This window comes from Mesoplodon mirus (assembly GCF_964341445.2).
Source record: "Mesoplodon mirus genome assembly, chromosome: 1".
NCBI classification, from domain to species: domain Eukaryota; kingdom Metazoa; phylum Chordata; class Mammalia; order Artiodactyla; family Ziphiidae; genus Mesoplodon; species Mesoplodon mirus.
In genome coordinates, this window is record NC_138976.1 from 19,664,591 (window position 1) to 19,683,562 (window position 18,972).

General features: G+C 49.1%; 2 protein-coding genes across 6 annotated transcripts in view; both read left to right on the forward strand.

The window, feature by feature from the left end:
• The window catches only part of WHRN (whirlin), a 93,172-nt gene that overhangs the window by 30,274 nt on the left and 43,926 nt on the right, over positions 1–18,972 (forward strand). For all 5 annotated transcript variants that reach the window (XM_082627269.1, XM_082627265.1, XM_082627266.1 and 2 more), the window contains exon 3: positions 5,897–6,022. In XM_082627269.1, the coding sequence (XP_082483395.1) occupies positions 5,897–6,022 (126 nt within the window). The remainder of the gene's footprint in view (positions 1–5,896; positions 6,023–18,972) is intronic.
• On the forward strand, positions 14,268–15,475 carry LOC309801554 (protein BEX3-like). The gene has a single exon (XM_082616484.1). The coding sequence runs from the start codon at positions 14,485–14,487 to the stop codon at positions 15,049–15,051; it is 567 nt and encodes a 188-aa protein (XP_082472610.1). The 5' UTR covers positions 14,268–14,484; the 3' UTR covers positions 15,052–15,475.

The window sequence follows — 18,972 nt, forward strand, 5'->3', positions numbered from 1 at the left end:
GTCTCAGCTTTGATTAATTTGCTAAAGTGACTCACAGAACTCAGGAAAACAGTTTACTTACTGTGCACCAGTTTATTATAAAAGGATACGGTAAAGGATACAGATGAACATCCAGATGGAAGGGATGTGTAAGGCAGGTTATGTGGGAAGGGGTGCAGAGCTTCCATGCCCCCTCCAGGTGCACCACTCTCCCCGTACCTCCACCTGTTCACTGACCCAGAAGCTCTCTGAACCCCATACTATTGGGATTTTTGTGGAGCCTTCATCATGTAGGCATGATCAATTTTTAAAAATTTTTATTTATTTTTTTGGCTGCGTCGGGTCTTAGTTGCGGCATGCGGGATTTCGATGTGGTGCGCGGACTCTTCATTGTGGCACGTGGGCTTCTCTCTAGTTGTGGTGTGCGGGTTCTCTCTCTAGTTGAGGCGCACGAGCTCAGTAGTTGTGGCACGCAGGCTTAGTTGCTACCCGCGACATGTGGGATCTTAGTTGCTACCTGCGGCATGTGGGATCCCTGACCTGGGATCGAACCCGCGTCCCCTGCATTGCAAGGCGGATTCCTTACCACCGGACCACCAGGGAAGTCCCGTGCACAATCAGTTATTAACTCCACTTCCAGCCCCTCTTCCCTCTCTAGAGAAATTGGGGTGGGGCTGAAAATTCCAAGCTTCTAATCATGGCTTGCTCTTTCTGGGGACCAGCCACCCTCCAGAAGGCCAATCAGAGTCACCTCATTAGAACAACAGATGTGCTTAGTGCTCTTATCACCTAGGAATTTACAAAGGTTTCAGGAGCTCAGTGCCAGGAACGAAGACAAAGACAAAATACATATTTCTTAGTATAAATCACAGTATCGCACCTGGTATCAGAACTCCCTGACTGTGTGACCTTGGGTGAGACACTTGACCTTGGGTGAGTCACTTAAGCTTCCCTAGCCATGGTTTGGGGATGGTCATAGCAGCCATATGGGGCTGTTTCAAGAATCAATAAATCATGTGCACAGAGGATAGTGCCTGGGGCATAGTAATTCATTGCAGTAACAGCCATCATTTATCCAATGCTTCCTAGGTGCTAGGTACCTTTCATATCATTTTTGTCCCCAAATGTTTATTGATGTCATCTCCTGAGGCTGCTCACGCTGCTTCCTGGACAGGGTTGGGGTTCTAGAGGAAGGTGGGAAGGGGGATGGCAGTGCCTGCGCCGGGCAAGCTGTGCAACTCTCATTTCACTGATGGGGAAACTGAAGATCAGAAAAGCAACAGGCCCTGCCCCAGGGTTGCCCAGGAGTAAAGGGCAGAACCAGTATACGAACTCAGGCCTGTGGGAGGCAGTGCAGTGAGCTGATTAAATGCCTGGGCTCTGCCAGCTGTTTGACCTTGGCCATGTCACTTCACCTCTCTGGCCTCACTTTCCTTACCTGGAAAATGGGGATAATAAGAGAAACCATAGAGGAGGAGAGAGGACTCAACAAAGTAAGGCATGTAAAGTGCTGAGCACAATGCCTGGGATCTAGGAAAGACTCAATACGTTTAGTAACCAATTGATTTAGTGAGTTATCATTATATTCTTATTATTGGTGGGAATGATATTCTTTTCACTGTGCCAGGCTGCCTCTCATAGCTTAGTGCCCTTTCCCATAGGTGAGTTTTGTTTCCTGCCAAGTGCTGGTGGAGTTTCCAGCAGGTGATTGAAGCAGATACCCTGCTGTTGATAGGTCTGTTATTACAGTCCTGGGATGAAGACTCCGTTTTATTCCCATGTGAAGGATTTATGGGGAAGTGACTGGCAGGCAGTGGGGTTTGTTTTCATCCTTACTATTCAAACGCGGGGACCACAGCCGTCTGTGTGCTCCTGGGTTCCTGTCTGCTCTCTCCCCCCAGAATCTTCATGTCCCGGAGCTGGAGAGACCAGGTGGGGGTGGGAATGGGGGAGGGACTGACCCACGACACCAAGTGAACTGGGCTGGAGCCTTGGTGTGAGGCCCCCAGGCCAGGCCTGCCTTGTTCCATGCCGCAGCAGCACAGCCTGCAGGAAGGGTCCATCCGGGTTTGAGGCGGTAACTGCCACTCTGTCCTCAGCCAGCCTCACTGACGTCCCCCAGGTGTGAAGCTCGCCTTCCCTCACCCCACCCACGTCGTAAGGCACACACCTTGTCTTAAAGGAGCTCCAGAAGTTGGCCTCGTCTGCTGCTAGCCCTCCCCAGGAGTCTTCCTAAAATCCGAATCTGAGCCTTTTCTCTCCTGCTTGAAGCCCAGGCTTGTTGACCTCGCTCACTGCCCCCCACCACAGGCGAGTGCCATACCTTCCTTCCCTGCCACTCTCCCACCAAACAGAACCCTGCAGTGATCCCAGGGGGCCTTTCTCTGTCCTGTTTCTGAGCTTTTGCACACATTCTTGCCCTCCCCTTGCCCTGGTTGACCCCCTCAGCCCTCAGGGCTTGGAAGTCATATTTCTGGGATGCTCTGCCTGTGCTCAGGCTCCCAGGAATGGACTCTGAGACCAAGATTTCCCTGAAAGAGGTTTATAGGAATGTGCCTGTGGTAGACAGAGTAATGATGCCCCAAAGACGTCTACCTCCTAATCTCTGGAGCCTGTGAACAGGTCACTTTACATGGCAAAGGGACTTTCCAGGTGTGATTCAGATGAGGATCTTGAAATAGAGACATTATCCTGGATTATGTGGATGGACCCAACGTGATCACAAGTGTCCTTAGAAGAAGGCAGGAGTGTCAGAGTCAGAAAAAGGTGGTGCGATGCCAGGAGCAGAGAGAGAGAGAGAGATCAGAAGATGCTACACTGCTGGCTTTGAAGATGAAGGATGGGGCCATGAGCCCAAGAATGCAGGTGGCCTCTAGAAGCTAGAAAAGGCAAGAAAGTGGGTTCTCCCCAAGAACCTCTAGAAGGAATGCAGTCCTGTTGACCCACTGTAGACTTTTGACCTCCAGAGCTTTGAGATAATAAATCTGTGTTGTTTTAAGCCCCTACATCCATGGTCATTTATTACAGCAGCAACGCAATGCCCTGGGAACTCCACCAGAAAAGGCATGAGGAATACAGGACTGGGCGGAGGGAGGAGTAGGCTGTGATACCATCTCTGCAGAGGCCTTGGCTGTTCCCAAGGGAGCTCTGGAGCTGGGGGTGACTTGCAAGGTTGTCCTGAATTGAGGCAGGGGTCAGGCTTTCGCTCGTCTGCATCAGCTAGTCATTGGATGGGAGCTGCTCCAGGGAGGCTGTGACCTTAGGTGAGGCAGATCCTGGCAGGCACTCAGCTGCGAGCCATCAACAGCCAATACTCCAGCTCAGGGGTTCCTCTGAGGACAGGGACCCAGTTAGATTCTCCCCTGAATCTGTGCCCAGTGCAGAGTGGGGGTTTGGTTTGCACTGGATGGAATACCAGCCCCGGCTCACGTGCGCACGGCCTGTCCCTGTCTGAGAAGCAGCCCATGTTCATTCTCTCGCGTGAAGAAGGCTTCCTCATGCTTTCCAGATCGTACCTGCCCAAGCTCAGCGCCATGGCTTGCCCAAGAGGGACAGCTTGAAGATAATAACAGTAGCTGACGCTGTGTGCGTGCTTCTGCTGTGTCATGATTCTAAGTGCTCCAAGTAGATACACCCATTCATCACTCACAACAACCCAATAAAGTTGCTGTGATTGTTTCCCCCATTTTATAGATGAGAAAACTGAGGCACAGAGAGGTGAAGTAACTTGCCCAGTGTTTCACACCTAGCGAGTGTCATCGCCGGGATTAAACTTCCACAGTCTGGCTTCAGAGTCTACACAGGCAGCCACCACACTGTCACCTTCCAAACACACAGACCTGGATGTGATGAGGGACCAGGGTGAACCAGGGTAGACCTAGGTCACCTCAAACCTCTCCCAGCCCTGGAGCTGCACTAGGAAGTTGTTCCCAAGTCCGACTTAAAGCGTCCCCAGAGCCTGCTGTTCCCAGAACTCTGACATTCTTCTGGGTGACTGCTCACAAGTCCCCCTGAGGCTTCTGTGGGCCTCACGGATGCTCTCCTTATAATGTGGTCATGGTGTCTGATGAGGAGATGGGGGGCTGGCTCTGGACTAAAGGGGCTGGGGCCACTCCACTGGGCAGCACGGCCTGGCACTCTCCCACAGGGATGGGCCTCCCTGACATGCTGCGGAGTCTACGGTCTTAGAACCAAACCACGTAGAGTCGTTCTGTGGGTAGGGCTGTCTCCCGACAGTGGCCTGCCAGCCAGTCGGTGTCAGCTGCGGCTGTGTGGCCTTGTCTGGTTTTGTCCCGTGCAAAGTAGCACCGACAGTGGCTAGCATCTACTGAGCGTTTACTGTGGGCCAGAGACCAGCCTCCATTTGTCTCTCAATTTGATCCTCTCCCTAGAAACCTTACAAGGCGGACACTATTTTCATCCTCATTTTCTAGGCGAGGAGGCTGAGGCACAGAGAGGTGAAGTAACTTGCCCAAGGTCACACAGCCGAGCCCCCACTGGGCAGTTTGGACTTGAGTCAGTCCTCTTCAGCACCACCCCGCTGACCGGCGGCGGGGGGGCGTCGAAGAAGGAAGATAATAAATGTAGAAAGCTTCTCCTGGTGGCTGGTGCAGAGCCCCTGCTAACTCTTAGATGAATGACTTTTCGGAAATAGAAAACTAGTTGGGTGGCTTCCCTAACACCATGACATTTGCCCTCCCCTGATTGCCCGCCGGGACCTCCATCCCTTCCTCTCCTGTGGGTGGTCACACTGTGCTCTCTTTAGGCCCCTTACGTCACTGGGTCTTAACTTGTTGCGGGATGTTTTCTGTCCTTTTGGGGTAGGTTCCAGCTGTTCTGGACACTTCTTTTTGTAAGTTCCCCTTTCAGACGCAAGGCACACTTAACCTGCAGGTTCCTGCAGGTTCTGGCATAGATTCTGAGGCTTCCTGAATCTGCCCCAGCCTCCCCTGCCCAGTCACCCACCTCCCCGGCCCCCATCCCACCCCCGGTGCTCCCTGCTCTGGCCACAGTGCCTCACTTCTCTGGTCCTGTGTGACGTGTGCTCTCCTACTGCTGTCCCGTGACCCTGAATGCCCCTCTTGCCCTTGCCCTACCCTTGCCTGGTTGACTCCTGCCCACCCTCCAGTCTCATCAGAGATGTCACTTTCTCCAGGAAGCCCCTCCCCACCCATCCCCCACCTCCAGGCGGGACCGTTGCTCCTCCTCTGCACCCACACAGCCCGCAAGTCACCCCATCTGGCTCTGATCACGCGGTGCCGTGAAGGTGTGTTTACTGGTCTCTCTGCCCCTCAGGACTCTGAGCCCTGGGGAGCAGGCCTGTGTCTGGGTCATCTCCACACCCCCTGGCCTGGCACTGGGTCTGCGCTTAGTGGGCGCTCCCTGTGTTTGTGGAATGAAGGACTGCTGAAGCGACACTGCCGTGGCCCCTGGGGAGGCGGGAGACCCCTGGGGTGGCAGATGGTGGGGCCCTGCACCTGGACTTAGCCTTGATCCTAAGGTGGGAGGATGGGAGGTGAGGGAGCTGGGTGGAGGGTCCGCAGCCTGACGGGCACTCCCTGACTGAAGGGCATATAGTCAAGGGCAGCCAGTGGAGGCCTGGAGAGTCTGTGGCCACCATGCTGTGAGGAACGCGTGAAAACCTGGAGTGTCTAGAGCGTTAGCACCAGAGGGGTCCCTGGAGGTCCTCTCCTCAGCGCCTTCCTTCTACCACACTTGTACCTGTGACCCACAGAGGGGAGAGGGGCTTCCCCAAGTCACTCAGCAAACCAGGGGCGGAGCTGGGGCAGAAACCGGAATGTTCCAGGAGATCTTGCAGGCCTGAATAGGTGTGCCCGTCAGAGTATGGGAGGGGGTGCCCCCCAACGTTCCCGGTGCCCTCCAGGCCCTCGAATACTCTCTTCCCTCCCTCCTGCAGGTGAACCTGGTGCTGGGGGACGGCCGGTCCCTGGGCCTCACCATCCGTGGGGGAGCCGAGTACGGCCTGGGCATTTACATCACTGGCGTGGACCCGGGCTCTGAAGCGGAAAGCAGCGGGCTCAAGGTGAGAGACTCCTGACTCCCAGGGAGGGGATGGGGCGCCAGGCTGAACGTGCTGGGGCGAGGGAGGGAGAGACCTGTGTGCGGAGCCCTGTGTAGCTGATTTCAACGGGACGTCCTGTCCCGGCGGAGAGCCCTCCCCTGGCCGCACGGCTCTAGTTCAGGGCTCAGAGCGGGCAGCAGGAGCCGCCTCCACTCCCGAACCCCGAGTTCTCCTAGCCATCCGCAGAGCAGGGCAGCCTCCCACGAGCTGCTGGGCAGCAGGCCAGCTTGAGCTCTTCGTGGCTGCTGTTTTGGAAACACTGCTGATGGCCTGTGATGGCCCCGACTTCAGGGTTGATTGTGGTACTCGGAGAGGGAAGAGGAGAGGAAGCTGCAGGCTGGGGTGGGTTTGCACCAGGCAGCCTCGGGGCTGGCATTTGATCCAGAGCAACCAGCAATTAGCTCCCATTTTAAAGAGGGCTGTCTGTGTGCCCAGCATCCGTAATTGACATTACACATATCATCTCATTAAACCGTATCCCGTGGGGTAGTATGTTATTACCCGAATTTCCTGGTTGGGGAAACTGAGGCATGTAGAGGTTAAACAGACGTGTCCAAGGTCATGCAGCTGATCAGTTGCAGAGCAGGGTTTGAGCCCAATAGTCTTAATTCCAAAGCCCGTGGTCTTAACTGCTACACTGTATCCCCCGCTGGGGAGGGCCAGGAACTGGCTCAGAGCTTTGTGGGGGGGAGGTGACAGTGAGTGAGGCAGAGACCGTCCACAAGGGCACTGGACTAAGGACACCTAGTCACCTAGATAAATGGCAGCATGCTTTTGGGCTAAATCCTGGTGTCAGGGATGCCACAGCAGCAGTGACCCTGGGTACAGGTGGCGTTTGAGCCACGTCTTGTGGGACGAGAGAGGCTGCTGGGTAAACGGGCTGGGCTGTGGAGCTGTCTGGTTGAAGGAGCCATGTGGTTTGACCGTGTGTGACTGGATGGGCAACTAGCCACATGTGAGGCTGGGAAAGAAGGCACGAGATGAGGTCGTGCCTTCCTAACAAAGAGCCTTGAATGCCCCACTGACGGAGGGAAGCGGATTCTCTATGCGGACGAGACGAAGGGTCGTGTGGTAGTCAGGAGACCTCTTCCCCCACCAAGCCACAGAGGATGAGGCTGGAGTGGCAGAGAGACAGGAATGAGACTCCAGCCTCATCCTCCATGATGTGGCTCGGGGGGTTCTCTTAGGAAACATGGCATAATGGGAAGAGCTCTGGGTCTGGAGTCCAGATCCCAGCTTTGCTGCTTTTGCTTTAGTGGCTGTGTGACCTTGGAGAATCCCTCTACCTCTACCTCTCTGAGTTTCCCTTCCCTTTCCCAGATAATAACAATATATAGCATCTCTTTCTCAGAAAAAAATGAGGAATAAACTCACAGTGACATTACAAATAAAGGTTAAAATTATTGAGGGTCTGTGTTATGGGCTGAATATTTGTGTTCCTCCCAGATTCATACCTTGAAACCCTAACCCCCAAAGGGATGATACTAGGAGGTGTGGCCTTTGGGAGGTGATTGGGTCATGAAGGTAGAGCCTCATGAATGGAATTAGTGCCCTTAGAAAAGGGACCCCAATGAGATCCCTGGCTGTCTTTCCGCCTTGGGAGGATACAATGAGAAAGAAGTTGGCAGTCTGCAACTCAGAAGAGGGTCCTCACCAAAACCTGACCACACTGGCTCCCTGATCTCAGACATTCAGCCTCCAGAACTCCAAGAAATAAATGTCTGTTGTCTATAAGCTATCCAGCCTGTGGTACTTTGTTATATAGCCTAGACTGACTGAGACAGGCTGCTCTTTCCCAAGCACTTTATGTCATAAAATCACCTAAACCTCCCAACGCTCCTGGGAAAGCAGTTCTTCCGTTAGCCCATTTTATAGGCACAGTATCTGGGACTCAGACTGCTGCACAGCTGTAAGAGGCAAAGCCGGAATTCCCATCCAGGGATCAGAATTCTGGTTCTAGAACTGTGCTGGTTACCAGGCCAGCCTGGGCGGGGGTGGGGAGAGGAGTAGATGCAGGTAGGCTCTAGGTGATTCTGAAATGCCCTGGGTCTCCGGCTTGCTGTGCTCTCAGCAAGTAAAGATGATTCCTTGTTGGGACTCCAAAAGGAGACAATCTCGTGGTATTCTATATGCAGATTGTATTTAATAAATTTGTTATTTTGTATTAATTTTAGATTTACTGAAAAGTTGCGAAGAGATTACCCATTTGTTCTTTATCCAGTTTCCTCTAATGTTAACATCTTATATAACCATGATGCGTTTGTCAAGACTAAGAAACTAACATTGGTACAATACTGTTAAACAAACTACAGACTTTATTCAGAGTTCACCAGTTTTCCCACTAATGCCCCTTTTCTATTCTAGGATACAGTCCAGTTCAGCATAGCACGTTATGTTTAGCCTGTATGCATTTTTTTTTTTTTTTTTTTTTTTTTTTTTTTTTGTGGTACGCGGGCCTCTCACTGTTGTGGCCTCTCCCGTTGTGGAGCACAGGCTCTGGACGCGCAGGCTCAGCAGCCATGGCTCACGGGCCCAGCCGCTCCGCGGCATGTGGGATCTTCCCGGACCGGGGCACGAACCCGTGTCCCCTGCATCGGCAGGCGGACTCTCAACCACTGTGCCACCAGGGAAGCCCATAGCCTGTATGCATTTTTAATTCCATTTATTTCCCCCAAAATTTCAAAAAAGGTTCAAGTCAGTTTCTAGACACAGAGTAAAGATTGTTTTAAACGATTAAGTGAGGAAATTGGGAGGAAGAAAACTGGAGGCAGAGAGAAAGAGAGAAAGCCGAGGTGAGAGTCCTTCTGAGAACACTCGCCGTGTGGGGCTGCAGACCGCTACAGGCAGCACACAGATTTGACTCCAAGCTTCCTGGCAGCCAACACAAAGAGGGAAGCAGGTCAGGGACATTTGTAAGATGAAAACAGACCAACTGTGCTGGAGAAGCCTGGTTATTCCTCTTCCTGAGGCCCGAGGGCAGTTTTCCGCTGGTCCTTCTTAGGAAGGATGCTGTGTGATGATGTAAGCAGTGTCTTCAGTGACAGCAAATGCATGAGCAGGTTCCATACTTTGTTGATGGTGAATACACTCTTTTTTCCTTTTTTTTTTTTTTTTTGCGGTACGCGGGCCTCTCACTGTTGTGGCCTCTCCCGTTGCGGAGCACAGGCTCCGGACGTGCAGGCTCAGTGGCCATGGCTCACGGGCCCAGCCACTCTGCGGCACGTGGGATCTTCCCGGACCGGGGCACGAACCCGTGTCCCCTGCATTGGCAGGCGGACTCCCAACCACTGCGCCACCAGGGAAGCCCGGTGAAGACACTCTTACTGAATCCATGTTAAGAGAAAGTGGGAGCGGGGAGCGGCAGCATGCAAGAGAGATGACATGCTAGGTTCTGGCCAGAGAGGACCGAGCATCTCTCTCTCTCTGTCTCTCTCTGTCTCTCTCTCTCTCCCCCTCTGATGACTGACAGGTGGTAGCTTTGCTATCGCGTTAGCCACTTACTGAGCAGTTACTATGTTAGGACTGCGCTAAATGCTTCACATTATCTTACTAATTTTTGCAACAGTATATGAAAAAGGAATGTCCTTCTCCCTCTTTGACAGGTGGCAGACTCAGGAACAAGAGTAAGCAGCTTGCCCAAGGTCGCCCAGCTAGGAAGCGCTAGATTTGGACTCACACCTGCTCACTCCAAGTCCATACTCTTAACCTCCATGTTCCACTTCCTCCCAGTGATCATGTGGGTGTTACCATCTCCAGTTTTCTGTTGAAGAAACCAAGGCTCATGGAGATAAAGGCCAAATTCTCTCTCATGTCAGAACTGGGATTTGAACCCAGGCCTCACAGAGCCTAGGGTTGCCCTGTCTGGGGGGAAATGGGAGGCCTAGGACCTGCCCTGACCAGCTGTGTAAAGGTGGACTTGTCCCCTGCTCTCTGGGCCTCAGTCTCCCAGCTCAGACAGTCAGCAGTTGAACGGTTGGGCAGGCGGATCTCTGAGGCTTTCTCCTAGATCTGCACATTTTCCCGGCCTGAGAGCACCAGTGGGTGCCCAGGCACAGGAACGTGATCCGTTCTCCTTCACCTGCAGGTTCCCATACCCACCGAGAGATGCCAAAGTAGGTAACCTGCTGGCAGATCCCTCTTTTGTGTGGAAGGAAGGAAGGAAGTGGGTGTTACATGCAGGCAGTGGGTCTCCCTGGCTGCCCCTCCTTTCCTTCCTTGCATTTAATCAGCAGATATATCCTCAGGATTCCTGAGCGCCAGACACTGTACTTGCCCTGTGGCTTCTGAGCTGAGCCGGACAGACCCAGTCCCTGACCTCCTGGAGCTTACTTTCTAGTGGGAAGACAAGGGCGGAATAAGTTCCACAACTGTTTGTTTAATTACAATTGTGATAAATACCAAGATGGCGAAGGACATGGAACTCTGTCTGGTGGTAGATATCCAGGAAGGCTTCCCGGAGGAAGAAGCATTTCAGTTGAAATTTAAAAGGAGAAAATTAATTATGTGAAAGAGGAAAGGAGAATTTCAGGCAGAAAGGACAGAAAATGCTGAGTCCCTGAAGTGGAAAGAAGTGTTCCGGGTGCAAAGGAAGACCAGAGTTGGCTGAACACAGAAAGCCAGGCAGGGAGAAGGTGCCAGATGATGCTGAGGAGGCGAACAGCCAGATCACACAGGGTGTATAATGCACCCAAGACTGCAGCCATGAAAAGATGATGCTTGAGATCTGCAGTTATTAATATGGAAGGATGTCCATGGTATGTCATTAGGTGGGAAACAGACTGCCAGACCACATCTCTATCAGGATCGCATGCATATTGTATACATATACAAAAATATGCCCAGAGAAACGTCTACACGTGGCTGTCCCGAGGTGGGAAGATTATGGATGATTTTCATTTTATTCTTTACATCCTTATACAGTATCTGAATGGAGCAAATATTAGTTTTATAGTCATGGAAACAGCAACCATAAAGCAGTTTCCATTTTCAAACAAGGCAGAGGAAAAATATTCCATAGAAGGTCTTCAGTTACTTTAGTTTGCTTCTCAGTTGCAAGCAGTCAGAGGCTTTATTTGCTCATAAAATGCCCACCTTCAGTAAAGTCCCTTCCATCTTCAGTCCCCACCGCAGTAAAGCATTTTATATTCCCTGCCACTGTTTTACTTTCTTCTCCAGGGTCCCTCGCATATGCTAACACCTGCCTACACTCACTCAGGCGTCCAGGACTGATTGATTCTGTTTGTTGCCAACGCACCATGGAATTAGGCATATTGAAATGAAATAAAGGGGCTTGGCCGTGTGGGCGGTAGAGCCAAGAACAGGCTTTATTTGTGCATAGGGCTCCTTGCCACCGTGCAGAGCTTTCCTGGGGCAGTAGTTCCCCTTGTGCCTGGCTTCCAGCCGCTCCCTTAGCTCCTGAGGGGCCCTGTGAGCCCAGCCAACACTGCTGGGAGGAGAAGCTCCTCGGAGGAGGTCAGGCACTTCCCAGTGCCTTCACCCGGGGTGGGGGGGTCGGTGGTGGGGGGCCTGGGGGGCGGCCGCATGGAACTTGGAACTGTCCCACCCTCCCGGCAGGGGCTGACTGCCCCCTCGGCATTGATCTTTACGCCTCTCTTACTCCTTTGCACCTGCCCCCAGCAAACCCTACCAAAGAATGGACCATAAAACTTTGTTTTTGTTCCTTTAAGGACAGCCAGAATTGACTGGCATTTAAAACTAATAATAATGGTAGCAGTTGCTATTTATTAACCAGTTATTATGAATTGGGCACTGTGCTAAACGCTTTAGATACACTCTTTTTTTTTTTTTTTTTTGCGGTACTCGGGCCTCTCACTGCTGTGGCCTCTCCCATTGCGGAGCACAGGCTCCGGATGCGCAGGCCCAGCGGCCACGGCTCACGGGCCCAGCCGCTCCGCGGCATGTGGGATCTTCCCGGACCGGGGCATGAACCCGTGTCCCCTGCATCGGCAGGCGGACCCTCAACCACTGCGCCACCAGGGAAGCCCTAGATACACTCTTATTTAATCCTCCAATAACTCTACGGTGGGCATTAATAATGCCATTTAATAGATGAGCAACTGAGGCTCAGAGAGGTGTAGTGCCTTGCTCAGGATCACACAGGGATCCGGCCCCAGCCCTTCAAGCCCTCTAAAAGCCATGGGCTTCGCTCTGCCACCTCCCTAGTACCCTAAACTGGCTAAATGTCAAAAGAATGCGGAGAAAAGAAACACAGGCCACTTAGTCTTCTTAGAAATCACCAAGCTTCTGAAGCCCAGAGTGGTTGTCCCTGACCCTGCCCAGCTCCACGGCCTTCACCCTTGAGGTCATTCCAGGGTGGGAGGCCCATTTTGTTTTTGCCAGTGGGAGCCACGCTTCCATCCTGGCTGGGGTTCACTGGGGCAGGATCTCTGTTCTCATGAATGCCCCACCCTTGGGGTCACCCCTGTGCTACTTGGGGTCTTGGGGCCGGCCGTGGAGCATCTGCTTCACATTCGGTGTCTCAGTGGCCATGGGGATGAACTGCTACTTTGCAGATCTGTCGTGTGTGCTGTGTGTCAGCTAAATTGGAGAAGCCAACTGGGCTGGGCTAACCCCTCTGCAGACTGGCTTTTGCCAGGGTCCTCTCTAGACTAAGCCTGGGATGGCATCCTTTGCAGAACAGTCCCCCAGGAGCAGGTGATCTCCACGTGTCAGCTCTTACCCTCACCACAGCTCCGTGAGGTAGGAACTTGTAATCCCATCATAATTTGGGATTTTTTATTAATGACTGTCTCTTTTCTGAGATCCCAGCAGCATGGGGCAGAGACCGGGTGTTCTTTACACACTGTTATCTCCCTGCCTAGACAGTGCCTGGCACACAGTGGGTGTCTTGAATGAAGGAGTCAGTGGCTGCAGCTGAGGCAGGCCCCAAGCCAGGTCTTTTTTTTTTTTTTTTTTTTTTTAACATCTTTATTGGAGTATAATTGCTTTACAATGGTGTTTTAGTTTCTGCTTTATAACAAAGTGAATCAGTTATACATATACACATGTTCCCATATCTCTTCCCTCTTGCGTCTCCCTCCCTCCCACTCTCCCTATCCCACCCCTCTAGGTGGTCACAAAGCACCGAGCTGATCTCCCTGTGCTATGCGGCTGCTTCCCCCTAGCTATCTATTTTACGTTTGGTAGTGTATAGTCTTTTTGACTCCAAAGCTCCAGTCTTGACCACTGCTTCATTTGCATCCTGGCCTGAACACGGCACAGAGCTGGCAGTTTTGTTAAGGGATGAATCCTGATAAGAGGTGTTAGTGGTTTTTACAACTACCTGGGATGGGCCTGAGCGGTCAGACCCTTTCCCTTAGAGACTCCTGCCTTCATGTTGAAGAAGCTGAGTAGCAGCCATGGCCCGCAGTGAGGTTTGCTCATCAAAGGTGCCCATGGGCATTTGGTGCCACCTTCAGCTCTTCTCTGATGAAGGATAAGTGACAGGAATCCATCTATGTGCATAGATCCCAGCCTCCAACCCTCCCATTTTACACATGGGGAGACTGAGGACCAGAAGGAGGGGAAGGACTGGCTGAGGATCATGGAGAGGTGGGTCCAGACACCTCTGGACAGAGCCCCTCCGTCATCTGGCAGTTCGACTTTGCCTGCTGACTCTGTCTCTATGTGTCCCTGAAATAGGGAGAGAATGAGCCAGGAATACTCTCCAAGGCTGCTGTCTGTATTCTTGGTGGGAAAAGGGTGTGGCTACTACAGAATACTTGTTTAGTAAGGATCCTTTAAAAGTATTTTTATCTGTGATTATGGCTGATTTTACAGCAGTCCTAATGAAGATGGCAAAAATTACCTCTTAATATTTATATAATTTCTAACAGTAAAAAAAAAAAACCCTTAGATAATAAGGGCATGTTACAAGCAACTCTCTGCCTATGAATTCTCTTAGATGAATGAACCAATTTCTTGAAAGACACAAACCACTAATACTCAAGAAAGAAAACTAGATAACCTGAAAGTTCTATATGTGTGTCAAAGAAACTGAATTTATAATTAAAAACCATCCAAAAAAGAAAACTCAAGGCCAGATGCTTCCCCTAATGAACTCTTCCAAATAGTTAAGGAAGAAAATTATGCAGTTTCTCCCTGAAAATAAAAGATGAGGGAATGCTTCCCAACTCATTTTATGAAACCAGCATTATGTAATACCAAGAACAAACAAACACATTTCAGGAAAACTACACATCACTATTCTTCGTGAACATAGATGTGAAAATCCTCAACAAAATGTTAGAAAAACAAATCCAGCAATCTATAAAAAGGATAATATACCGTGACCAAGTGGGTTTTATCCAAGGAATGCAAGGCTGGTGCGACATTTGAAAATCAATGTTACTGAGAAAACCATGTGATTAGAAAAAGCATTTAACAATATTCTATGTCCATTTATGATAAAAAAAAAAAACTCTAATCAAATTAGGAATCCAAGGGGTTGGTGGGGGCGTGGGGCCGGGAAGGGGCCGAGCGCCTGGCTGCAGCAGCCCCCTGCTCCCACCCCACCCCTTTGCAGGTCTGCGGGACTAGGCATCGTGGCGGCGCACTCGTGGCGAGAATCAGGAGGAGCAGGAGACAGCGAGAATAGGCCCAGAAAAATAACCAGGGAAAAAAATCTCATCATGGCAAATATCCACCAGGAAAATGAAGAAATGGAGCAGCCCGTGCAGAATGGAGAGGAAGACCGCCCTTTGGGAGGGGGTGAAGGCCACCAGCCAGCAGGAAATAATAGACAGGGACAGGCTCGTCGACTTGCCCCTAATTTCCGATGGGCCATACCCAATAGGCAGGTCAACGATGGGTTGGGTGGAGATGGAGATGATATGGAAATGTTCATGGAGGAGATGAGAGAAATCAGGAGAAAACTTAGGGAGCTGCAATTGAGGAATTGTCTGCGTATCCTTATGGGGGAGCTCTCTAATCACCATGACCATCATGATGAATTTTGCCTTATGCCTTGACTCCTGCCATTTTCCATGAGATTAATACTGTGATTCCCACTGTTGTTCTCCTTTTCCTTGCGTTTTCCTGATACGCCTTTACTGATCCGTTTGCTGTGAACCTTATGTAATTTCCATGTGTCAGGTGGGTTCTTGTGTTACCAGCTTCTAGTTGGAGATTGCCTTGGCACGCAACCTAAGTTTCTGTCAACGGTAGAGTTTCACCCATTTGCATGGAAAAATGTAAAGTTAATAAAGCAATTAAAAATCAAAAAAAAAATTAGGAATCCAAGGGAAATTCCATTACCTGATGAAGAGCATCTTCACAAACCTGTAGATAACATATTTATTGGTGAAAAACTAAAAGGTTTCTTCTAAGATTGAAATAAGGCAAAAATGTCGTCCCTCACCACTCCTATTCAGTATCATACTAGAAATTGTAGTCAGTGCAATAAGTCCATAGAAAGAAAGAAAAAGCATACAGATCTGAAAAGAAGAAATAAAACTCTATTTACAGAGACTGATCATCTGCATAGAAAATTCCAAAGAATCTACAAAAAAACCTCCTAGAACTAATAAATGAGTTTAGCAAGGTGGAGGGATACAAAAGTCAATTGCATTTTTATATGCTAGCAATGCACAACTGGAATTCAATATTAATAAAAACAATACAGTTTAGAGTAGGTATAAATAACAAAATATGTGCAGTATTTGTATGATGAAAACTCCAAAAAAGACATAAATAAATGGAGATATACACTGTGTTCCTGGATAGGAAGTCTGAATATTATTAAGATGTCAGGTCTCCCTAATTCGATCTAGATTTAACACAATCCCAATTCCAATCCCAGCAGGACTTTTTGTAGATATTTACAAGCTGATTGTAAATTTTGTAATGCAAAGGCAAAGAAACTAGAGGAGCTAAAACAATTCTGAAACCAAAGAGCACTGTTAGAGGACTTAGTACCTGATTTCAAGACTTACTGTAAAACTATAGTAAACAAGATGATGTGGTATTAGTGAAAGGATAGACACATAGATCAGTGGAACAGAGTAGAGAGTTCAGAAATAAACCCACAAAAGCATACTTAACTGACTGTTGGCAAAGTGCAAAGGTAATTCAATGGAGAAAGGGTAGTCCTTTCAACAGATGGTGCTGGAACAATCGGAAGTCTGTATGCCAACAAATGAACCTCAACCTCAACCTCACACCTTCTATGAAAATTAACTCAAAATAAATCGTAGACCTAAAAGTAAAATATAACACTGCACTACTTCTACAGGAATACATAGGAGAGGGACTTCCTTGGTGGTCCAGTGGGTAAAACCCCACACTCCCGATGCAGGGGGCCCAGGTTCGATCCCTGGTCGGGAAACTAGATCCGGCATGCGTGCCACAACTGGGAGTCCACGTGCCACAACTAAGAAGTCCAAATGCCGCAGCTAAAGATCCCGCGTGCCACAACTAAGACCCGGTGCAACCAAAATAAATAAATAAATAAGTAAATAAAAATAAATTTTTTTTTCAAGGAATACATAGGAGAAAAATCTGTGTGATCATGCATTAGGCAAAGAGTTTTTAGATGTGACACCAAAAGCATGGCCCATAAAAGAAAAAATTGACAAAATGGACATTATGAAAATTAAAAACTTCCCTCTGCAAAAGACACACCTTTAAGAGAATTGAAAAGACACCCATAGACTTGGAGAAGTCAATATTTTCAAATCCCATTTCCGACAAAGGACTTATATTGAGAATGTATAAAGAACTGTCAAAATGGGCAAAAGACCTGGGAAATGGTTTTGTATGGAAAACTGGTTGCATGTAGTGATAGACACATGAGTCTGTGCACTTGTCAAAACCCACAGAACTGTACACAGAGTAATTTTGTTATATATAAATTAAAAAAAAATTAACCCAGTTGTTGCGGGGATAGATGGAGAGCAGACTGAGACAAATGAAGACAAAGGAATCTAACTATTACAGGTGATTCCCGTGACCACACTGAAAGGGAATGGAGAAGGAAGAAGCTGACCTAAGCAATTTTGAAAAACATTGTTTCTACCAGTACTGTAAGGCAAAGACAAGATGAACTGTACTCAGACACTGTACTCCAGTTGGCAGATTTCTTTTTCTCAAAGGGATATGGATTAGGAATTCTGAAACTACTTCATTTGTACAGGGTTCATTTGAAAAAATAAGTACATTTTAGATAGTGAGAGCCAGGTTTCTCACTCCCAGAGAAAGTTACAAGGAAGGAAAGGGAAAATAGAATAAACCCTGTGGTGCAGGAATCGTCAGAGGTATCAATATGGACTCATCTACAAAAAAAACCAAAATGCATACATTTACCCACAGATAAATAAATACAGAAATCAATATACATGTGTATATATGCGTGAGTTAGTACATACACATATAATTCCTCAGTCTATCCATTGAGAGGGATTGTACGCAATTAAAATAGGTACAACTAGCACTCAGATTTTAGTTTCTAAATACTATTCTCTAAATGAAAGGAACCAGGGCTCTTTGTAGGAGTCATTGATTCCAGGTCTAGGGCAGAGAAGCCTGGGGTATCTTTTGGGACCAGAAAACAAAGATGTGCTACCAAATCAATCAACCAACCAATCAGCCTATCAGATGTGTACAGAGCCAACCTGAAAGAGCACCTCGTGGCCAAAGGAGAAGACAGTAAATCTCCATGGATCCATACTAATGTAATTACACAAAGAACGGAATAAATACATCAATGGGGGAGAAGCGACCACTCTTCCTTAAGGAAAAATTCCCATGAAAAAATGTAGAAGGAATAAGGGAAGAGAAAATCACCATTAGAACATTACATTACAGTATTAATTGCCGTAGGCAAGATGCACCAATGGAAGCTAAATTGTGGGCAGAAGTTTAAGCAGAAACAGGATGTCTTGCATAGTTTCAAAGTATCTCTACCAATATATTTTGTAATTATGCAGGGAAAAAGAATAAGTTTACAGCAGAGAATCCTGGCAGGTACCAAGTTAGCCAAGTGTAATACATATTAAGAAAAAAGTCTGGCTTCCCTGGTGTTGCAGTGGTTGAGAGTCCGCCTGCCAATGCAGGGGATACAGGTTCGTACCCCGGTCTGGGAAGATCCCATATGCCATGGAGTGGCTAGGCCCGTGAGCCATGGCCACTGAGCCTGTGCGTCCGGAGCCTGTGCTCTGCAAAAGGAGAGGCCACAACAGTGAGAGGCCCGTGTACCGCAAAAAAAAAAAAAAAGAAGAAAAAAATCTTAACTTTTTTCTAATTGTAAACATAACACTTGATGGTTGTAGAAAAGTCAGATCACACACTGACTCCTGTTCGCAGTGACAGCCCTTCCTCCCCTGTCCCTGTCCAGCCCGAGACGTGACAACTGTCAGCCGTTGGCGTGTCCTTCCAGACCTTTTTCTCCCTGGCCTGTTGTGCACACAGTGATGTGGGGACCCTTGTTCATTCTGTTCCTTTTGTGACCCAACCATCCGCTTCTTAGAAAAATGCTTCCTTTCTCAGTTCAAAACCTGACATCTCTGATTTCTAAGATTTTGACTAAGTTGTTGCCACTTCAGAGCAAGGAGAAGGCCCTCCTCAAAAGTCAAAGCACAAAAATGTAGCACGAGTGTATCTTAGCCATCTTGTTATCATTTCTTACTACTGCGATTTAGTATCTGTAATGTTCTCTGCGGTCTGCTAGAGAGAAAACACAAGGAGAAACAAACAAATGTCTCCTGAGCGTGTCCATTTTCTCATCTTGAGCAGGATTTGGAGAGAGTCTTGCTGGCTAGGTGGCAGGGAGGGGGTGAGCAGCCATGTCCCTCCCCGGGCACCCCAAGCCCGTGGGTCTTTCTTGTGGTTAGAGGGCTGTGGGCATTCAGGTGGGCATCAGATGCTGGTGATCTGGGGACCAGAGTGAGGCATGC